Source organism: Antennarius striatus, chromosome 7 (assembly GCF_040054535.1).
Source record: "Antennarius striatus isolate MH-2024 chromosome 7, ASM4005453v1, whole genome shotgun sequence".
Taxonomy (NCBI): Eukaryota; Metazoa; Chordata; class Actinopteri; order Lophiiformes; family Antennariidae; genus Antennarius; species Antennarius striatus.
The window spans coordinates 25,746,532-25,767,491 of NC_090782.1; the positions used below are offsets into that span (position 1 = coordinate 25,746,532).

General features: G+C 46.6%; 1 protein-coding gene across 1 annotated transcript in view; it reads right to left on the reverse strand.

The window, feature by feature from the left end:
* Window positions 1–488: 488 nt before the first annotated feature.
* The window catches only part of LOC137599412 (BMP/retinoic acid-inducible neural-specific protein 3-like), a 36,522-nt gene continuing 16,050 nt past the window's right edge, over window positions 489–20,960 (reverse strand). Inside the window, exons 5-8 of the mRNA XM_068320333.1 lie at window positions 10,042–10,147; window positions 9,411–9,647; window positions 6,334–6,556; window positions 489–2,370 (exon numbers count right to left, since the gene is read on the reverse strand). Coding sequence (XP_068176434.1) covers window positions 1,254–2,370; window positions 6,334–6,556; window positions 9,411–9,647; window positions 10,042–10,147 — 1,683 coding nt within the window. The 3' untranslated portion in view covers window positions 489–1,253. The remainder of the gene's footprint in view (window positions 2,371–6,333; window positions 6,557–9,410; window positions 9,648–10,041; window positions 10,148–20,960) is intronic.

Genomic DNA, 20,960 nt, shown 5'->3' on the forward strand with positions numbered 1-20,960 from the left:
ATGCCAGGTTCACCTTAGATGGTGTGTGATGGACTTTATTAGCAGGATTGTGATGATTACACCAACGTGGTCCAACGGTATCTTGGTAACCCAACATGTTCTCAACTAAACCTGATTATTATACCAACATTCACCATCGTGGCTCTGCAGACGACAGAACGTTTGGACACGACCCACTGAACAATCTGGGTTCATCAGTTCTCATTTATCACCAGATAAATGAAGGCCAGAGGTTTTAACACGGCAGATATTTGATCTGTCACTATAACAAAGATATGTGTGATGTTATTAACCTCAATAATGGCACAGAGACGTGTTGGAAATGCTGGGGTTTGACTTTCCAGGTTCTCTCTGGTTGAAACAGGAGAAAGAACAAGGGGACGGCTGATTGGTGGCCAGGTGCAGGAGGCGGGACTTACAGGTCGACAGGAAGAAGGGTTGTGTGATGTATCACATGCAGGAAATCAAGAAACCACAGCTTCTATAGACCACACATAAAAATGTATTTTATTTAGAGTATTAACAAATTGTATAATACATTTTATAGACAGAGTTTTGTAACCTTTGTTTCACAAACAACCGCGTTATAAAAATAAAAGCACGTGAAACATGTATGACGTGACGCTGTGTCGATTTTCTTTTTTAGCCTTCGCCTCTCATCCGACCATCCTCTCCGTCTTCACCTCAGTTTTCCTCTTTTCTTACAAAAAATGTGACGTCGGCTTTAAAAACAGGAATGAATTTACGGCGTGAAGCTAAAAAACAACCAGATGTCCAATCAGATTAAAGATATGCAGCAAAACTAGTTGGTTTACTTGTTTACTTGTTTACCTGGAGGGTAAACCTGATGCCAAAACTACAAACAGAAACACATGCTGGTGTGTGTGAGATGATTACATTGCTCAGGTAATATTTTTATCCACGTATGTGCGTGACATGTGCAGCCTACAGACGTCATCACACTGGAACAGACTAGTGGCGGTAGAGTCTCCGATCACCTTATTGACTGTCTAACTTACTTTCACCAGGAGAGAAATAAAAGCTGTGAGGCAAATTTGGTGAAATCCTCCTTAATTCGACAGTGTTCAAATTTATACCCCCCCAAAAAACCCCTATAAGAATCTTAAATGCACTCTTGAGATCCATGACAACAATGAGAATGTCCCCCAGAGGTCCCTTTGCTGCTCTTAACCGTCACCAGGCCTGGGGAGTGTCTGCTGGGCCATCTGCACGCCTGGCCGCTAGCCCGCTTATTAGCTACATAATTTGGTTGTCTCGTATTCCATGGAATGGGGCTGCTTGGCGCTAAAAGTCTGCAGTGCCGCCTGGATCCGGGCCACGTCGGTGGTGGACAGTTTGAGTCTGTGTCGGAGCAGACAGGAGAACAGGTCCAGAGGCTGGGCTCCAGGCGGGGACAGCCGGTTGACCCGATCCCGGATCTCCAGCAGCTGCAGCAGGGCGGAGTCCTGCGATCCCTGAGTATACGGGTAGTCCAGCTGTAGAATCAGGTCCTGGATGGCCTCGGGGTCAAAGTGCATACTGTAGCCGTACACCTGGATGCTGTTGATCTTCATGTAGCCCAGGTTCCGTCCCGGTTCCAGGTACTCCAAGGGTTCATAGTAGACGCTTCCGTTCCCGTTGCTGGAAGGGCCTCGGATCCGGCTCCGCAGGTAAAAATGGACCGTCTCAAAAAAGGTTTTCCACTTGTTCCCCAGCGTTAAAGTCCAATTGTAGCAGTCGTAGGGAAGGTCTAGTTTAGTCCTCTCCCACTCCGGGTACTCGCTCTGCTCGATGGGCATGACCCAGCTCTCCGAGTGGCTCCCCCCAAACGGGTTGATGTAGACGGACATCATGGGGTCCAGGGTGCTGTTCTTGGTAAGGCAGATCTGCAGAGACATCCCCAACAGCATGTGAACATGGTTGGACTTGTACTTGTTACTCTTCAGCGTCAGCAGCATCCTCTTCCTCCACGACGGGTCAAACCAGCTGTTCAGGCGGACGTCGTTGCTGACGAAGATCCCGTGGATGCTGATGCGGTTGTCCCGTTTCTGCAGCAGGTAGCGCAGCTCCAGGTCCTGCAGGTCGGTCTCGAAGCCGATGTAGTGGTCGGTGGAGTCGGGCACCTCGTTGCGACACGAACCCTGGCTCAGCATATAGCCCTGGTTGCAGGTGGCGCAGCGGGAGCGGTTCTCGTAGGAGCAGGAGGCGCAGGAGGTGCCGTCGGCCACCGTGCACGGGATCACGCCTTGGCAGGGAGGGTGTTCGTAAGGACAGGAGCAGCTCCTGGTCTCCTCCAGGTAGGAGCCGATGTGGTTGTTCTCACTGCAGTACATGATGGACAGGATGTAGTTCAGCCAGTAGCTGAAGGGCCTGCAAGAAACAGACAGAGAATAGATTGAACATCAAACTGACAAACACACGATGTAAAGACAGAGGAGACAATCCTCTGGATTGACGATGTCACCGCTAACTAAAATCAATACATCTTAAAATTCTGATCTGGAAACAGTCCTTCATTTTCCCCCACAGTCTCATCCACTTCAAACCAGCCAGAAATCTTTCTTCAAAACAACAGCCTCCACCTCTGAACAGTTCCCTGTGAATCCCTGCTGGTCCAGACCATCTGCCATCTTGGCCTTTTGAACTCACTTCCATAAATCTCCAAAAAAGAAAACCAGATTTGAAAATTGTGTATTGTGAATAGACGGCGCGGCCCGAAGAAGATGTTTGGTGTTCAGGATGAGGGCTGAGAAAGCAGCGGTTGGCAAATGTTTGAGACAAACTATGATGCAAATCAAATTTCCTGAGATTGTTTGTGAGAAAAGGAACAGATGGACCGCATGACAAGAAAGTAATATCCCAAATCAGTCTTCCACTGTTTTTTTGTTTTTTTCCGTGCCACATCTGTCAGACATTGTTCAGAGTTAGCAATTTTCTTATTGTGGTGCAGCTTCCAAATTAGTTTGGGGGAATAATTTTCCACATGTAAGTAATTTAAAATCAGAAGCATATTTTTGAAGGCAAACAAATGAATAGAATTGTCCAAACAGGCAAACAAACAGCTGGGCTGCGCGGCACTGGGAATTTAAACTTAAATTACAAATGTTGGCCTGAACCCAATAAAGTCTGTTGAGCTTCTTTCATTTTACAAACCAGTTTTACCAATTTACCAACACTGAAGGAATTTTACCTGGAAAAAAAGTTTATTGAGATGTAGAAAAGATTGATTTTTTTTTTTCTGAGACGCTCATAGACTTGATTCAATTTTTTGAAAAGACAACTGGGTTTGATTTCAGATAAATGTGATGAATCAAGGACGGCCCACAGCTCCTCTTAAAGATTTCTACGACCAGACAATCCAATAACCTTGGAAATTGTTGTTATGCCGGAATCCCACAGAAATTGGAGAAAGAAAATCTAAAATTAAGACTATGTATGTGTGTGTGTGTGTGTGTGTGTGTGTGTGTGTGTGTGTGTGTGTGTCAGTTTATTGTGCACAATGTGAAAAAACAATTCTACAGAAAAATGTGCAGCTGTGAGACTCACTCCAAACAAATAGGGGGCAGTACAGCAAAGCAAAGCTGACCATTAGCTCAGTTAGCTGTGTGGCTAGCACCACCTTAGCCTTCTGAGAACTTATAAGTTTTTATACGAAAATGACAGGAATACATGTACAATGAGATGGAATCTTTTTATGTCTCAAAGAGTAAAAAAACATTTTTTTTTCTGCTTCAAATCAGTTAAACACAAAAACTCCTCACAATGAGGAACAAAAAAAAAAGAGTTAAAAAAAAGGCACAAAAGGCATTCTTTTCCAAATCATCAAATTTCCAATCTGGTGACGGTTTGGAGACAATAGAACGTGTTATCATTCCAGTGAAACTCATCCGTCAGGCAGGCGGAGTGTGTGTGTGTGTGTGTGTGTGTGTGTGTGTGTGTGTGTGTGTGTGTGTGTGTGTGTGTGTGTGTGTGTGTGAGGGGGAGAGCGTCGCCGCCAAACGCTGTGTCAGCAGGATGTGTCTGTCACGCAGACGCGGCGTGCAGCACGGGCCAAAGACGAGCCGGGTGTTCATTCCACAATCTGTTCATCGTCTGTCGGCTCATTTCACACAGAAACGTTCTCGTCTGCCAGTCTGAAACCCAAACCAACCCAACCCAACCCAAACCAAACCAAACCAACCCAAACCAACCCAAACCAAACCAAACCAAACCAACCCAAACCAAACCAAACCAAACCAACCAAAACCAACCCAATCCAGACCAACCCAACCTAAACCAACCCAATCCAGACCAACCCAAACCAACCTAAACCAAACCAACCCAATCCAGACCAACCCAACCTAAACCAACCCAAACCAAACCAAACCAACCCAATCCAGACCAACCAAAACCAACCCAAACCTAACCAAACCAACCTAAACCAAACCAACCCAATCCAGACCAAACCAACCTAAACCAACCCAAACCAAACCAAACCAACCCAATCCAGACCATCCAAAACCAACCCAAACCTAACCAAACCAACCCAATCCAGACCAACCCAAACCAGACCAACCCAACCTAAACCAACCCAATCCAGACCAACCCAACCTAAACCAACCCAACCCAAACCAAACCAAACCAAACCAACCCAATCCAGACCAACCCAAACCAACCCAAACCAACCTAAACCAAACCAACCCAAACCAACCCAGACCAGTGAGGAGAACTTTCCTCCACAGAACAGCCCCCCATATCGGTGACCCCAAACGACAGGAAACACCTTCAGGGTCGTCAGGCGTGGCTTCAGCAAAGCCCACTCCACCCAAAGTACGGGAAGAGAGACAAAACACCAGATCCTGTCTGTTTGCTCGCTGGAGGATTTTCATTACACGTTGTGGCGTACTCAATATTGAGAGACGGAAATACGATTTTTGAGGAAATCAGGGAACAAATAGAAATCCTGAATCCTCACATGTTTCATCATCACTGTCAAACCACTGATCACACGTATGGATCACACAGAATGAACTGCAGACTTCTCATTGCGTTTCCCTGCAGTGAAGCTGATCTCTTCTAGTGAAAGTTTTGCAGAAGTAACTCTGTTATCCAACTTTTAATGCGTCTCTCTCTACCTGGATGGAGTGTTCCACCGCTGTCTCTGAAACACTGCTGCGTTATTACGCCGCATTTCAGACAAATTACATTCCGGATGCAGTTTCCTCCGAAGCGGTGGTCAGTCTCTGATTATAAATCAGACTCAGCAGCTATTTTTATTACGCCACCCTCCTCGTGTATTTGGAGCATCTAAATAGGAAAGGTTCAGAATAAATATTGCATGAGACTAAATTCATGCTTTTCACCTGTGGCGCATTTCTTCCACTTCACCGGTGGCTGAAGTCTGTTTGTTAGTGGAGGGACAGAATGTGCTTCGCTCTTAAAAGGGGCTGAAATTCTAAATATACAGTAGACTACTCCATTTATTTATATCTTGCCATTATATCATATTATCATGTATGCGACAGCATCTGATATGTGTGACAAGAGGGAAATTGAATCCAGCAGCCTATGGTTAACAATATATCACTATTGCATGTCTTGATATTATTCAAAATGCTGGTATGATGGGATTCCGCTCTATTTGACGAGGTGTGATGAAGATGAGGATGTAGCTGCAGCTGAACCCCCCCACAGCAGAGGAGGAATCTCTGATTTCTCACCTGAAACTGCTCTTAAAATAAACTGTCTCTTAGCCGCGCCGACTGCTTTTTCAAAGGTCGCCGTCTGGCAAACCACACGACTCAAAATAGACGATGATGATGGTGATGATGATGGTGATGATGGTGATGATGATGATGATGATGATGGTGATGATGATGATGATGCACAGAGGAGATGAGGAAAAGCTATTTTTCTTTTCATTTTCCTTTCTTCGCAGTCCCTTCCAAACAGCGTGTTCTTTCCCAGCAGCGCTGTGGAGGTTTAATTTCACAGGAGGCTGGCTTTGATTTCCGGATGTAAAGCCGACCTGGGCTCTGCAGCCGAGTCATCAGTTGTGATGCTGTGGTTCCCTTCAGAGGACCCTACGCCTGAGAATCAAAGCATTAATATACTGTGTGTATGATTACCATAATAACTAGTGGGGGGGTTGGAATGGACTGGGGAAACGAAATGAGCGCTGCCGTTCACAGCCTGCTCGAAAGGACTTGTGATGGAGCTGCAGGCTTTGGAGTTTTTGCTTACTTTCACACACAGCATCATAGTATCACACACACACACACACACACACACACACACACACACACACACACACACACACACACACTGACGCTCGGCGGGGGCTCGTCGTCTCACCTCTGCCTCAGCAGAATAATTGTGGGCTGGCTGCGACACCTCTTGCTCAGGGTGAAGAGCTTGCTGACGATCCGGCGCGCTTTGCTGCCGAGCTGCTGGCTGCTGAGCTCCAGCTGCTTGTAGCGCGTCAGCACCGGAGGCTCCGCCTTCCAGAAGTACTGGATGGCCGACGCGTTCAGGGCGTAGAACGTGGGAAGCCTCCGCACGAAGTTCTGGAACTCGTCTGGAGGGCAAAGGAGACGCCAGAGGTCAGACTTCGTTTGCTGGGGTCAAACACGAGAGACTCTTCTGTGGGGGCTCAGACCCACCGGGGGTGGGGGATCATACAAAGCTTATGCTAATGCTCTGCACCAGAGCTGGACCAGGAGTAATAATCCAGGTCTGATGACAGAGGATAACATCTGCACAGCTGCTGCACACAAATGGAACACAGCAAACATCCAATAATAATAATAATAATAACAACATCATCATCTCTGGGATGAGTCGACGGGTAACTGACAGTGCTGTTTGTAATTAGTTAACGCCACCTTGATAACACAGCATCTGATTAAAAAACCAATTAGGGGTCAACGGGTTCCCAGGCGTTCGGTGTTCCTGTGAAATGAATACGTTGATTAAACAGCCGGTAATAAAACACCTGAAAGGCTGTTTGGAGCCGCTGTGCACCGCCTGCACCTTGAACCAGGAGCGTCCACCTGTGTCTGTTCACCGGCGCCACGCCATCACAGGAGAGTGGCTTTGTTTCACATTTAATCTGGATTAAATTATTAACGGATGCGTTTCTTTGAAAACGGGCGATAACGTTTGTATTTACTTTCATCGTAGCGACTCTTTGTATTTATTAGTGAGTAGGATTCAATTTGTGTCTTTTTTTTTTGTGTGTAAATTTATAATTTTGTAAATGATTTCCACTTTTTCTCAGGTGACGTCTTTTAGAGACGTGGTGTTTGCTTCTGAAAATATCAAGAGGTGTGATCTAGAATGCGTGTTGAACAGAAGACGTGAGCGCCGTCCATCGCCTTCATCAGGTGAGTTCTGTTCTCCACAGCTGATGTTTGATCGTCCTCGACCCGTCGGACCGGGGCTCCTGGAGGGGTGTTATTATGTTCTAAATGAGGACATTTATGTAACATGCCTTCAATGTTCCATCCTGATGTTGCTCATTATTCCCATTATGCCCACTTTTCCTTCCTGGTTTTCAGAATGAAAATGCCAATAGAATGCGACCGTTACACGTTGGTGGATATTTCCACATCCGAGCTAATCATGAGTTAAATACAGTCCTAACAACAGCAAATGCACCTGTTAATGGTGTCTGTTTTCTGGGGGGGGGGGCACTGCAGGCTGCTGCTGAAGGAGAATATTTTATCGGTGAGAACAGAAATATCTCATCCCCGGGAATCCAATCTCTCCTCGCCACGATTACCCTCTGGTTTGGTAGGAGGAGTACTTCAAGAACAGACGACGCTCTCCGCTCCGGAGTAACACGAGTACAAAGACACATTATGGGATGGAAATAACTGTTCAAGTGAGGGAAAGTCAAATGCCTTCACTTACAGTAATTTCCACACTGTAAGGCGGGATCTGCAGGTACAACATCAGCTTTGACATCATGGATGTTGGGTCGGTATCACCAACACACCACGGAGGTGTCGGAGAACTTCCTGCTAAGCGCTATCTCCTGTCGCAGACACAGGAAGTCCCGGATGTGCTGGCTGACCATTGGCCGTGGCCTTCGTGGTGCGTTCGGGTCCCGTCGTCTCGTCATGAACCCAGAGACAATCTGATTGGAGCGGCTTCCTGACTCCATGCTGGTCCTCATGGGGGGTGTCGGATACCACATTTTTAATTTTACTTTCCTGACGGAACCTCCTTAAGGAATCGATAACGTTCTACTGTCTGTACTCTGTCAGATCGCTCTTCTTCCCTCCGCATCACTGCTGATGTTCCTCCGTCAATCAAACACACAAGCAGATCTGGGGTTTCATAGGGAGCCACTGATTCAGTTCTTTATTGAATCCGGCACTGCAGGGCAGCCTGCAGCTCGTGTTATTACCACATGTGTTCATCAAGTTGCCCTCGGTGCAGAAGCGAGCATCCAGGTGATACCACCTGCATGGTGAGCGACCAACAGCTTAAAGCGGGGGGGACGTTTCTCAAACTGTCCATCCGGCCCCTGGATGTGGTTCACGGGAGGAGTGGGGGTTAATGGGTTAAACTGGGAGGGGCTAATGTCTGGAAGGCTTTTCCTTTGGTGGCTGCGATGCTTCGCTGACCTTAAATGAGGTCAACAGATAAAATGGCTGCAGCGGAGCTGCAAAGCGTTACATCACCGGTTACATCACAGGCTGCCCAAATAGTTCAGCGATGCTTCAGTCCTGGGGAGGGCCAGCTGGTCCTGTGGAACCTGCCTGGACCAGAGCTGTGAACCCCGCCCTGTCCTGGACGCTCATGACGGACTAAATCCATCAGTTTGACGTGTTTCCTTTACAGTCGGTCATGTTTGTAATATCTCTCTCTCTATGGGACACAGAGGGACACACAACCAATCAATGGCCAGATCTGCTTCGCTGTGGTATCGGATTTAAAAAGATTTGTCTGCTTTTTCAAAGTTATTAGCTGCGACTCTCCTCCCCCAGGAAAACAAGCATGGAAAGTAGAAAAAGTGAGAAAGTTTGTGAAGAAAAGCATTTTTAACGCCACCAAGAATCCTCCGGATTAATAATCTGCACCAGGATTTGGACACGGACCAACAGACTGCTGGTTGAAATCTTGCTGTAGAAGCTACAACATCCCTCATCCCCATCCGTGCAGGTTGGTTCAGAAGCCAGTCGACTGCTCAGAGTTTTGATTCGTCCTTGAAGGACCACGGCCGCAGTCTGAGAGAATCAATCAAATCAAAATACCCCCATCTCGGCTGTTTCAGTAGAACCTGCCCTCTCTGGTTTCTCATCCCACGCCACCGTTACCCTCCCTCATTTTCTCCGCCCGTCGGGTATAAATAGGGTCTAATTGCTGTCAGTGGGGGGGTCGTGAGATGATCGCAGAATAAATAAAAAAACCACCAAACTGACCCGACTCCTCAAAGTCTTGGTTGGCTGTTTTCCAGGATTCCTGGATTTTCAACAAGCTGGCCTCCATTGCCCTCAGCTCCACCTCGGGGCAATTACACTGCGGGTAGTCGGCGGTGCATCGGCACCAGCAGTCGTTCTCCCGGCACACAAACTGGCCCTCTTCATTACAGCCGATGTAGCTGAGCGCCGCCTGCACAAACCGGGCCCTCAGGTACTCTGGCAGGATGGCTTGAAGACCTGCGGCGAGGGCAAAAAGCACAAAACAAGCATGGAAATGTTGCCTGGATGGATGAGGAGGGGGCTGCTGGGGTGGAAAAAGAGGCTCCTATGGCTGCGTTAAATCACAGACAGCCAGAACTCATTTCCTCTGTTTGTTGCCACGCTTGACATATGCTTGGTGTCACATGCGATACGCCGGGATTCACTTAAAGTTTGATTTTTACTGCATAGTTCTGCTACCGACGTGAATCATTACTGACTGGGATCCGCCAGCATGCACAGTAAAGAAAAAAGCCAACGTGAGAGAGTGATTGGAGCTAAATTCGTTGTGACACTCTGAGGAGCCAGCCAGAGAACAGACACTGTGACAATTCCATCAGAAATTGGGGAGTTCAATTATGGATGGCCAAACCTTGCAAATGAATCTTGTTTTCGGGGCTCTGAACCAAAACGGAGCTGACAGAATCGAGGTTGTCATAGTTACTGCATCCGAGAGGGCCCGTCCTTGTTTCGGTCACCTAAAGGGAGACAAACAGGCACATGACAATAATCCAGAGTGAGGAAGCTGTTGGTGACGGCATTAAAGATATACAGGGAGACGGGCAGAGATACAACCATGAGGAGGGAGGCTGAATGAGATGAACTTCTCCTCTTCGGAGAAACACAAAACATGTTATGCATCCTTTAGATTGTGCAAATCACATTTAGGGGACTGACTTTGTGAGTCAGTGGGCTGGAAGTGGAGCCGGAGCCAGATCCCGGGGGGGGGGGACGTAATGAGTAAGTTCTGCTGTCATCTGTCAAATGTAGCCCCGCGTTTGGGTCGACTCATTACGCTGCCCACTGACACTCCTAACGCGCTAAAATCAATTGTGATGCGGGTGTAAGCACGTCCTATTCAATTATCAACGCACCTGAGGATCCACATAATTGTTCGGTTCAAACTTCCGCATGTAGTCGGCAATATTATTGAAGAACACGGGCTGAGATGTGATCAGAGATCAATTGTGGATATTTTCTTCAAATGTCGCTTGAAGGCGCAATCAGCCATACCGGACAATTATCGACCTTCATTCCCAGGGTGTCAAACACAGATAATTAAGTTTGTGCCGGCACATATTTAGAACTGTACTCCTGTTACTTTAACTTTGTTGAACTCAGACAAAAGTATTACAATCAATGGAGGAGAAGCAGATGTACTTTGTTGCTTCTTCTTCAGCAGCAATAATTCTGGTCAAGCTCTGAAATCAATCTTTATTCCTCAGTGGTGTGAAGATGACAAACACCTTGCATGCTAAACATCCTCTGTTATCTCTCGCTGCTAGCGGCTACCAGTATCTAAGCCTTGCGGTTGATTGGGGCTGTAAATGGTGAAAGATATAAGATTAACTCTATTGTTGTTGGGATTATGGCACCAGGTTCACAGCAGAGGCAGTTTCTGATGCAAGTAGCTCATTGACAGAATAAAATACCCAAGAAAAAGCCAGTAACAATGACACTAAATGAACGACTAAAAGTGTTCACATTTCCTGGCAGCTCTTTCTGGCTGTATTTCTATAACATTGACACACGACACACATGGCGCCACAAGTGATTTCTGGTCATTTTGAGGCTCCTTTGTCGGAATTGAAAACACAACCACAATGCAATTATTACCGCCGGTCGGTGTGATTACTTCAATCATGGACAATCAGGCTTTTTTTACCCCCATTATCATCATCAGAGAGTAGTTTGCACAATTGGTGGCAGAGAAACCGGCTCAGGAGACCCGGACACCTTTCTCGCGGGACGCCGGGACATCGAGTCTCCTTGAGACGCCGTGTGACACCTCGAGGAGCTGCTGAGGGCTGGGGGGTATTAAATTACTGCAGCTTGAGGGGAGAAACACATTTGGTTTGCCTGAGGTTTTTTTCTCGTCTCAAGAGGAGTCTTGTTCAAATCTAGGAAACGGTTCAGTGACATGAAGTGAGGCGGCAAACAAGTTGGCACAAGTTGTTGGTTGGGCCCAGAGAGAGGATCTCTTTCCTGGAGATACCACCATCGTACCCCAACCCCACACATCTGACAGTCTGTCGTACAAAAGCTGCGTAGCTGCAGGGAAAACTTTGGATCTTTCTCACCTCTCTGCAAACGGTTTGCATTGGGGTGTCTCAGTGTTGGAGAACGGCTAAAAGTCTGGGGACACAGGAGACACTTGGTTTTGCACAACTATGCTAATTTGGGCTAATTGCCACTGAGCTAATTACCCAGCACCTGTGATTCATCCTCACCTTCACATCTGTGGCAGAAACCCACGTCTCCGTAACGCCCGAAGCTGCTTCTGTTTAATCTAAGAGATTGGGGTGTTGAGGGTCTCGCTGCCGGTAAACAGGAACTACATTACAGCGTTTCAGCGGCGAGCTTTTGTCGCTTGATGTATTGACCTCCGATGGCGTCGAACCGACCCGTCGCCTTCGTGATTTTAATCAAAGCTCCTCCCGCGTGCAGCAGGAAATGATTCTCCAGGACGAACGTTGCTTTTGAAACTGTTGAGGCAGATAAGTGATACTCCCGCCGACGTGTTTACACTATTACCTCATGGGTGACCATTAACATCTGCCACCCATCCCCCACTCCAACACTAATTCTGTTTTTAAATTCTGATCTAAACGCTGCCGTTCCACATGTGGGTCGACGACGTACGACATCGCAGATAGAGCACCTGTTTCTGTCGGTGCTTTACCACTACTTACATTTTGCAGCCATTATGCTGAACTCCATCTGAATTAATCACTAATACATGAAGACGCTCCACAGACGCACGGCTGGAACACGTGTGTGAGCACATGTATGTTAGACACTCCAGGTACAAAAAAGTAGGGATTAGGGTTGAGCCAAGTACTCGTTATCCGCTACGGATAACACTTTTTTGTACGAGCATGCTACGATACGAGTATAACTTGTCAATATTTGTGCTCGTTCATTCATTCATTCATTCATTCATTCATTTTCCTGACCGGTTCTTCCGCTCTCGCGCGTCACGGGGAGCTGGAGAAAGTTGTGTTGAGTACAACAATCCTGACAATTTGTAGTTCATAGTTTCCTATTGCATACGTTGTATTCATTAACGCACTTCAAAATTATGTACCGATTTAAGCCCCACCCATTTCTGGTCAAACTACACCCACTTCCGGTTTAAGCCCCGCCCACCCAGAGTACAGATACGGATACAGATAGTGGTGTACTCGCTCATCCTGGTAGGGATGTTCCTTCAGTCAGTTTCATTTTTTTATTTCTTATCCCCCTCCATTCTTTTTTGGGAAACGTTGGATGGGAACCAGAACAAAGTGTTCTCCAGTGTTCTCCAGTGTTCTCCATCTCTTCTTGGGGGACGTGAGACGTGATGCTGACGACATGGACCGGCGCTGGCGAGCGTCTCCAGGTGATTAGACGGAGCTTCTCTTCTCAGAGACGCTGGTCATTTATTAAACTGATGATGGACTGTTCCGCCCAATGGAGACTGAAGGGCCAATCACAGTGTAGAACAACGTGAACGGTGAGGAGGAAATGAAGTGGACGCTGTTGGGGGTGGACGTCGTTATTAACCCATCGACTACAGTCAGCATGAAAGGATCGATCTACAGTTAAGGAGATGATGTCATCATCACATGTGTATGAACGCGCCGGTCGGTCCCTCTACCACTCTGTCTGTCCATCATTATCTCTCTGTCTCGCCTCCATCTTCAGAGTTCTCTGGCTCTCTCTCCATCTCAAGCCCTTTCTCTATTTCTCTTCATCTTCATCTATCTCATCCTTATCTCTCCAGTTCTGTCTCTCTATCTTCATCATATCTTTCCATCTCCCCCTCCCTCTCTCCCTCCTTATAAAGACCATCCATTACAAGCTAACGATGCTTGTTAAGTGTCGTGTCTAAAATGTTCCTGAAGAAGTGGGGAAGTGTTGATTGAAGTGAAGTGTTTGATTGTTTAACTTCTTCTCTTGCTTGTTAACTAGTCCTCCAGATCCACCCTTCTCTTTAAATATGAGGTACTTATTTGTTAGGATTATCTCAAGTGCACCAAAGCGATGCAAACGTAACTAAAGCAGTCGGGATCCGCCCTTAATTATTGCTGCAGGGGTGGAACCGAGGCAAATTAAGCAGAAAACAGATCACCTTTAGATAAAAGTAGAAAGACTTGGTTTCCACAGATCTCACAGTAACATGAGCGTAGCCAATGGATGACTTTAAGAAAAGAGCCTCTAGAAGTCAAATGAAAAGTGGTATTTCAAATATAGACTATCCATAGATACCGACGTGGATCCAAGCCTTGAAGGCAGCTCGTCGGATTTGTGCTGGATATACCCAGATTAAAAAAAGTCAGACTATACAATCTCCTCTGCTTGGAGCTCATGGTTTGATTGTTCGCAATCTCGACTCAATCATGCTTGAAGAAATCCTGATTTGGAACGTACATATCTCCAGGCGTAACGGACAGACTGTCAACCGGAGGGGAAATCCATCTCCTTCGCTGTCACTTGCAAACGATTGTCAAACACCGTGATGGTGTGTTCCTTTAATATTTTCCGACAAGTCCGATAGCATAAAAACAAAAAAAAAAAAGCCCATCTCCTTGCTGAATTAATAATAGCGGCGACGGTATCCAGGAGGAAAAGGGAGCCGCCGTGGGCAAGGAGGCGGTTTTTCTTCTGACATCTACTTCTGACAGCTACAAGGTCAAAGGAAAGAGACACGATGGCGAATGAGCTGAGAGCTTTTAACGTGCGACATGCACCCGCAGACACAGTCTCCTCCACAATATTTTCAATTTACATTTAGTTAGAGTCTCTAGAATAACATCATTTTGGGTGGGATGGAAGCAAAACGCGGGTAGGGGGGAGGAAGAGCACCTTTGCTTCCATTCACCTCCATTCAATTTTATTATTATTGACGTGTTAACACAATTAATTAAAATCTGAGCGGGCTCTGTAGGGATCCGCAGATAATTTCCAACACAGACAGATGCCCAACTTAAAGGGGAAAATTGGCCAAATGCTAATTTAAAGAGAGTTTTTCTATGCATAGCAATGAGGCCATCTGCAGAAAGAACCCAATGGAGCAGAGCATGTGTGCACACTCAGCCTCCTGCATTAGAAACCCACCCCCGAAAAGAAAAAATCCTTTCTGTATATTTCACAACTTTCAAAGCCTTGACAGGGCAGCGTTTGCTCGGAGCGAAACGATTCCACCAATGTGATGTGGGGTATGTAAACGGCACGGTTCGCTCGGCGGGGGGAATTATTAATGCACCATAATTGAGTACATGATAATTGTGCTGACTGTGTTGGAATAACTAACAGCTGCATTTAATGGAACATTTAATTGCACTTAAAGGCATTTCCTGGTATAAGCAGTTTGTGCTGCTTACACATGCTGCAGACGAGATTTATTGTACGTCTTCACGGTCCAGACGATTCCCTAAAATATTCCTGATTCCAGAAGGGGTTTAACTTCTACTGACAACACTGTTTTCACCTGAGTCCACTTCCTACCAATAAACAAGGGGCGGACGCTGGTTAGCATTGGTTAGCACTGCTAAAGCATGTCACTAGAGCAGAATTTTAGCCTTATGATGCGGAGCCTAACGCATTATGTGTGTCCATGGAGGAGGTCAGGGTTTAACAATGTTGAGTCCATGGTCCTCTTGTTCTGACTGGCGAACACACAAATTTGTGAAGCGCCTGGAAATTGCAAATCAGTGTTCAGTATGTAGCCCAGACTGCAGGGGCCGGGGATCGAACCGAAGCAGACAGCAGATCTGCCCCTGAGCCGCACTGGCTGTCTGTCTTCCACAAAAATCATGCACAGAATCACAAACCAGCCAGCGATTTACCACGAGATCCGCCCTGAGCTCGGCTGGTTTCACTCCACATGCAGGCCCATAAAACACAAACTAGAACAAACAAGTCACCGGATGTAGTCGGTTACAGATGGACACGGAATTACTGGAAAGACTGTCGGTCCTCAGAGCCAGAAAATAACAGTAAAGAACCAGCAGGTCGTTAAAACTTGTTCAAAATGTTAAATTCTGCTTTTTCTTGTCATGGTGCTGATGGGAACCTTCCCTTTTCTTTCGCATGTCACTTGAAAGTTGCACATACGTGATCTTTTTTGCCCACAACTGAAAAGCCTGCTTTAATTTCTGATAAAGATGATGATGACCAGAGAGTAAAGAGTAAGAAAGAGTAGCTGTCTGGGTTACCGTTCAGGGCAGTCGACCAAAAACCGTCTCCTGTTGCCAAGTCGTGCTCAAAGCTCAAATTCTGGAATAGTGACGTTAGCGTCACGTAGGAACGGGACGGTTTCTGTTTCAGGTAGCCCTACCCATGTTAATCCAAGCCCCGCCTCCAGGCACATGAGGTAGCAGATGCACGACGACGTTTGACCGGTGTGAGGTCAGACAGGAAATCTACTGTAGGCCTATTTTGTCAAATGTGAATATTGACATATCTGTAAAACTAAATACATGATGATGAACAGTCAGCCGGTGAAAACACTGTCTTTCTGGAAGCATTTATTTCACTTCAGATCAGGAAATAATCTGCCCTGTTTGAGCTGAGTGGTCCACTGCAGTGAATTTAACCAGTTTTAAAGTCAGGTTTTTAATATGGCGTATTTTGCCAGACAGAGAGGTAAATACGCCACTTTGTCTGGCTCGAACCTCCGTGAACCTCACCACACGTCACTGACAGCTACAGAAATAAATCTAATTTGACTGTTTTCAGATAATTTTGAACTACAGTAATTTGCAGTACTTTTACCAGTAAATGTCAGCCGCTAAGGAAAACACCCAAACGTGTTGACTTCCTTCTAAGCTGATCAGAGGTACTCACAGTCATGAATGCTCCATCTAGTGGAAGGGTAGCGCAGCTACACCCACTAGCTTTTTAAATCTATCTTCATTTTTTTTATTACATGCACCTTATAATCCAGTGCGTCTTATATATGGAAAATATTATAAAATAAACAATTCATTAAAGGTGCGCCTTATAGTGCAGAAAATACCTCATACGAGTTTGTTAAACCGTGAATCTGTTGGAATCGGACCGCTGACGTCTAACAAGCGTCTTCAGTCTCCTACAGACGCCTCAAGAAGCTCTGATAGCCTCACATAGTCTCCTCGTTTCTATCAAACCTCCACCGGGTTTGTTCCTGCACTGGTTTATTTGTTTCCCGTGTTGTCAGCAGCCCGCCTGATCGGGGGGGGGGGGGCAAACCCTCCCATGTGAGCCCCGGAGGAACCCGTTCTCAGCTTTGTGTCACATCCTGTCAGAGAGCCGGGATCCGGCTCGCCGTCAGACACACAGTTTAGGGAGACGCTCACAAAGCTGACACCCCCCCCCCCCGCCCCGCAGGCCGGCGTACGAGCGTGGGGTTCAGGGCGCCTCGCTTCAGCTCAGAGCAGGTGGAGCCGGCGTTTGGCGTCAGAACTACGACCAACAGCTGCAGGTTTGAGGCGGTTTTCCTGCAGCGAACGGAGAGTTTAGTGTCCAAGAGGAGTAACGAACAGAACCGGAGAAAAACGCCAGAATAATCCTGAAACAGGAAGTCCCTGCTACAGCTGTTTCTGAGAGCTCCAGTGAATATTTAGAGCTAATAAATGGAATCAAATGAAGAAGCGGTGCTATTAACACACCTGTGTGATCCCAATCAGATCACGGCTCATTCAGATGGATTACCCTGGGTGTTAGCGGTGTGGGGGCTCTGCAGGCTAACGCAACACTTAGCCTGTTAACATGGTGCGCTGATGGAGACCGCTCACAGGAACATCCATTATTAACCACGTAAAGCTTTAATATTATTATAAGAGCGTTACGTAAGAGCATTCTGATGATTAAAATTCATCACCGCTGCGAATCCCTCCGATGAATTATTCCACAAAAACAGTGTAAATGTCAGCGAGTGAGCGGGAGTGGTCGGGCTGAGCAACAATGGACTTTAAATGGCTGCACTCGCTGCTACTTAGAAAAAAAACCTACATGATAGCATTAATGTTTCACGGAATTCATCGCTCATTTTTAAATTGCCTCATTCGCGGAACCTTCAGGAACTGTCGCTCGCTTAATCACCGCGGCGTAGTCGATGTGAAAATCCACATTTGCATCTGAGATGCATTTATGCCTGTTTATTCAGTCTTTGAGGATTTCCATGCACGTTTTAAGACCACTTTGTTGCCATGGCTTACGCTCTAATGTCAACCCGCGACGGATAAGCTTATAAAGTATAGGCAAGAAAAAGGAAAGAGGAAGAAAACAGCGTCAGATTTTTTATTATATGCCCTAAAAAAAAAGATATTAAAGCAGCTGGAAGCCACAGGGGCGAGAAGAGAACCTGGAAGATAGAGGAAATAATACTTATGTTGTGTTAAATTCACAGAGAAACTAAACTATTCTATTTTACAGGAAGCTTCCGTCATTTGAAATGAGGCCAGAAGAGGAAATCTGAATTCTTTTTCTTCTATATCGCTGGAACAGATTAAAGGGAAACAGCAGGAAGATGCAAACTTATTTTAAATCTTGACTTTGTATTTAGATCTGGGACTAAAGCTGAGGCTGTCTTCGTCTAAATAACCGAAGAGCAGAGGCGTCCAAACCGTTCCCGTTGAACTATCATCGCATTTGGTACCAAAATCTGATGTTACCTGAGACTAAAATACGTGACGCTGAGGGCATTCCAGCACAGCCCTGCTGCTGGTATGAAGGTACGGCTCCTGGTTTTCTCCTGGTACAGCCGTCTAAACGACACCTTAGAGTGTTCATATAAAATACATCAAGGAGAGACCCGACACATTCTCCTTCAATTTAAAGGACCTGGAAACATGATGAGAAGACAAAAAAGAACCTTTATGCTCCTCTCTGAATAATGAAATCTACTTTAATGAATTATTCATCTGTGCTCACGATAACGCCTCTTTTCTTCCCTTAAACTTGATTGTGTTTTGTGAATCTTGCCGTCCAAACTGCCCAGAAACCCAGTCGGCCGTGTCCCCTGCAGCCGCCTCTCAGCAGACATCATCTGATCTCCCAGGCTCCAATATAACTTGTGTTCTCTTCTTCTTCTTCTTCGCTAAATGAAGTGTAACGCCGCACGACTGCCTCACCGCTCAGGCTCGCACGGAAAAATTGGGTCAAACATTCCTTATCGCTTCTCCCTGTCAATGATATTCTCCTCCCAACTTGGGTTCAATGAATCTCGGATAGGGAGGAGCTGAACCCGACTGCCTTACACCTTCATCCCGGTTTGGCTCAATAAAAGCCGTCTGTCCTCGTCTCGCCTCTCGGTGGGTCACGTGTGACGCCTGAACTCGTACCGCCAAACGCCTGACGAAAGACACGTCTCTCAAAGGGAACGACCCGAATGGAACGGCTGATTCGTCACACGATGTACGGTAGGAGCCGTTTCTGCCACTCGTCCCTCTCCCGTCACGTCTTTGGTTCTTTTCCAGCGCTGCTGTGGGCCAGGCCTCCCGGCAAAACACTCCAAACACTCCTACCCGTTAGAAAGACATTATCTCTGAAAACCAGGGGACCAGCAGCTCCTTAAAGGGGGCTCTGCTTTGGCATGAGGTAAAGACCCGTGTCAGAATTAAAGAATGCTGACGCCGTGAATATTTCACATCAGTCACCTGAAAATGCCTCCCAAACAAACCTACCCCGGGGGCAACTTTCTCTATTCATCTCAATCAGGGGGGGTTTTAGCAGCACTTTGGTTCACTGGCGGCTGCCAAATCAGCTCAACATCCACTTGCCAATTCACTTTGGAGAATGTACAGTTTTATCTGTGATGGACTGTATAGTGGGGCATCAGGAAAGACAAGCCAATGAAAAATGTGCTGTGGCTCAGAAAAGGAAAGTAATTTAGCCGTTTTAGCTGCAGCTACAGAGGCAGGATGAAGGAAATGGACTCGGAGTTCTTTTCCCGAGACCGTTCATCTCCGTTTTCTACCCCGTATTAGACGTGGCATCCCTTACCAACATATCACTCCACCAATAACTCTGTGCAGGCATGCAAAGTAATAGAAAACTGAGCTCGCATCAGTGGAATGCTGCTGAAAGGCCGGATTGGGGGGGCTGACCACCTCCCTGTCCAATCTATGATGGTCTTCTATTATAGACTGGACATCCACGACTCCTCCTGCACGCCATGCAGCACTAGGGGTTACCTGTCCTGCTAGCCAGGTGAGGTTTCTGCCTCTACTAGTAGTGGGTGGGGCTTAAATGTCAGCAGACATCTCCTCTGTGACGTCCAGACCAGTCCTGAACATCTTCTCTGCACTGATTTGGGAAAGTTTCCACAGATCTTACGGATGTGGACACAGATGAAGAGCTTATCCTGCACCTCTGGAAATGTTTGGGGGGGGGGGTTCGCTATAAATCCAGTAAGGGACGACAACAAAGAAGAAAAACCCTCCCCCATGCCTCGAGTCCTGGATGTATTATCTGTACTGTAAAGTCTTTTCACCGCCGTCGACCAGCCGACTCCGACTGGTCGAGGTTAACGCAGAGCTCTCCTGGTTCTTTACAAAAGCTCTTCCCTCCCCTTTGCATCCTGTTCCTGTCAGATTTTAGTCTCACCCCCCCGGTACAGCATGTTGGGATTGTGGTGAATAAATATGTAAATATACAAATATTTTAGCTAGATTACGGAACCGCCGCTACAACAACCGGCTCTTGTTGGGGGGATCTGAAGGGTTTGCGTGTGGTGCATCCAGTCAAAGATCTGCCCCTGCAGAGGCATATAGCTCATGACAAACAGACTGAAGACGCACGCGTTGTCTCTGAAGGTTTGTTTCGGCGTGATATTGCGTGACGTTAATCTGTTGTTTACCTCGAGCCGCCGTAAACACATTAAAGCTACGTGAGGAAACAGATTCCTCAGAAAAGCAGAGGATTCAGCCGGCGGTGCGAAGGGCGAATTCAGCTGATTCAATTTATTCTCCTTGATAAGAAGTGACAGAGTGATGAATGAACACAGCCTGGAGGTATTAGGAGGTAAAAGATGCAAGGCGATATTTACATCATAAGCATATCTTGATGCGTAGCGTGGAGCTGAGGATGCACACATGACGGAACGAGGAGCAACACAATCTTGTCGGCGTCTCCTCGTCTCGCTTGGACTCCTGCTGGTTCATGAAGCGTGACTCGGAGGCCAGCGTGAAGACTCCAACGTCACAAAGCAAAGCCCAACCCCAGACTGAATTCATAATCTTAGAATAGCATCAACTCTGATGATTTTCATGTCTTGATTATAAAAATCTGTCGCTTTCAGAACCATTTTCTCCTCATTCACTTTAG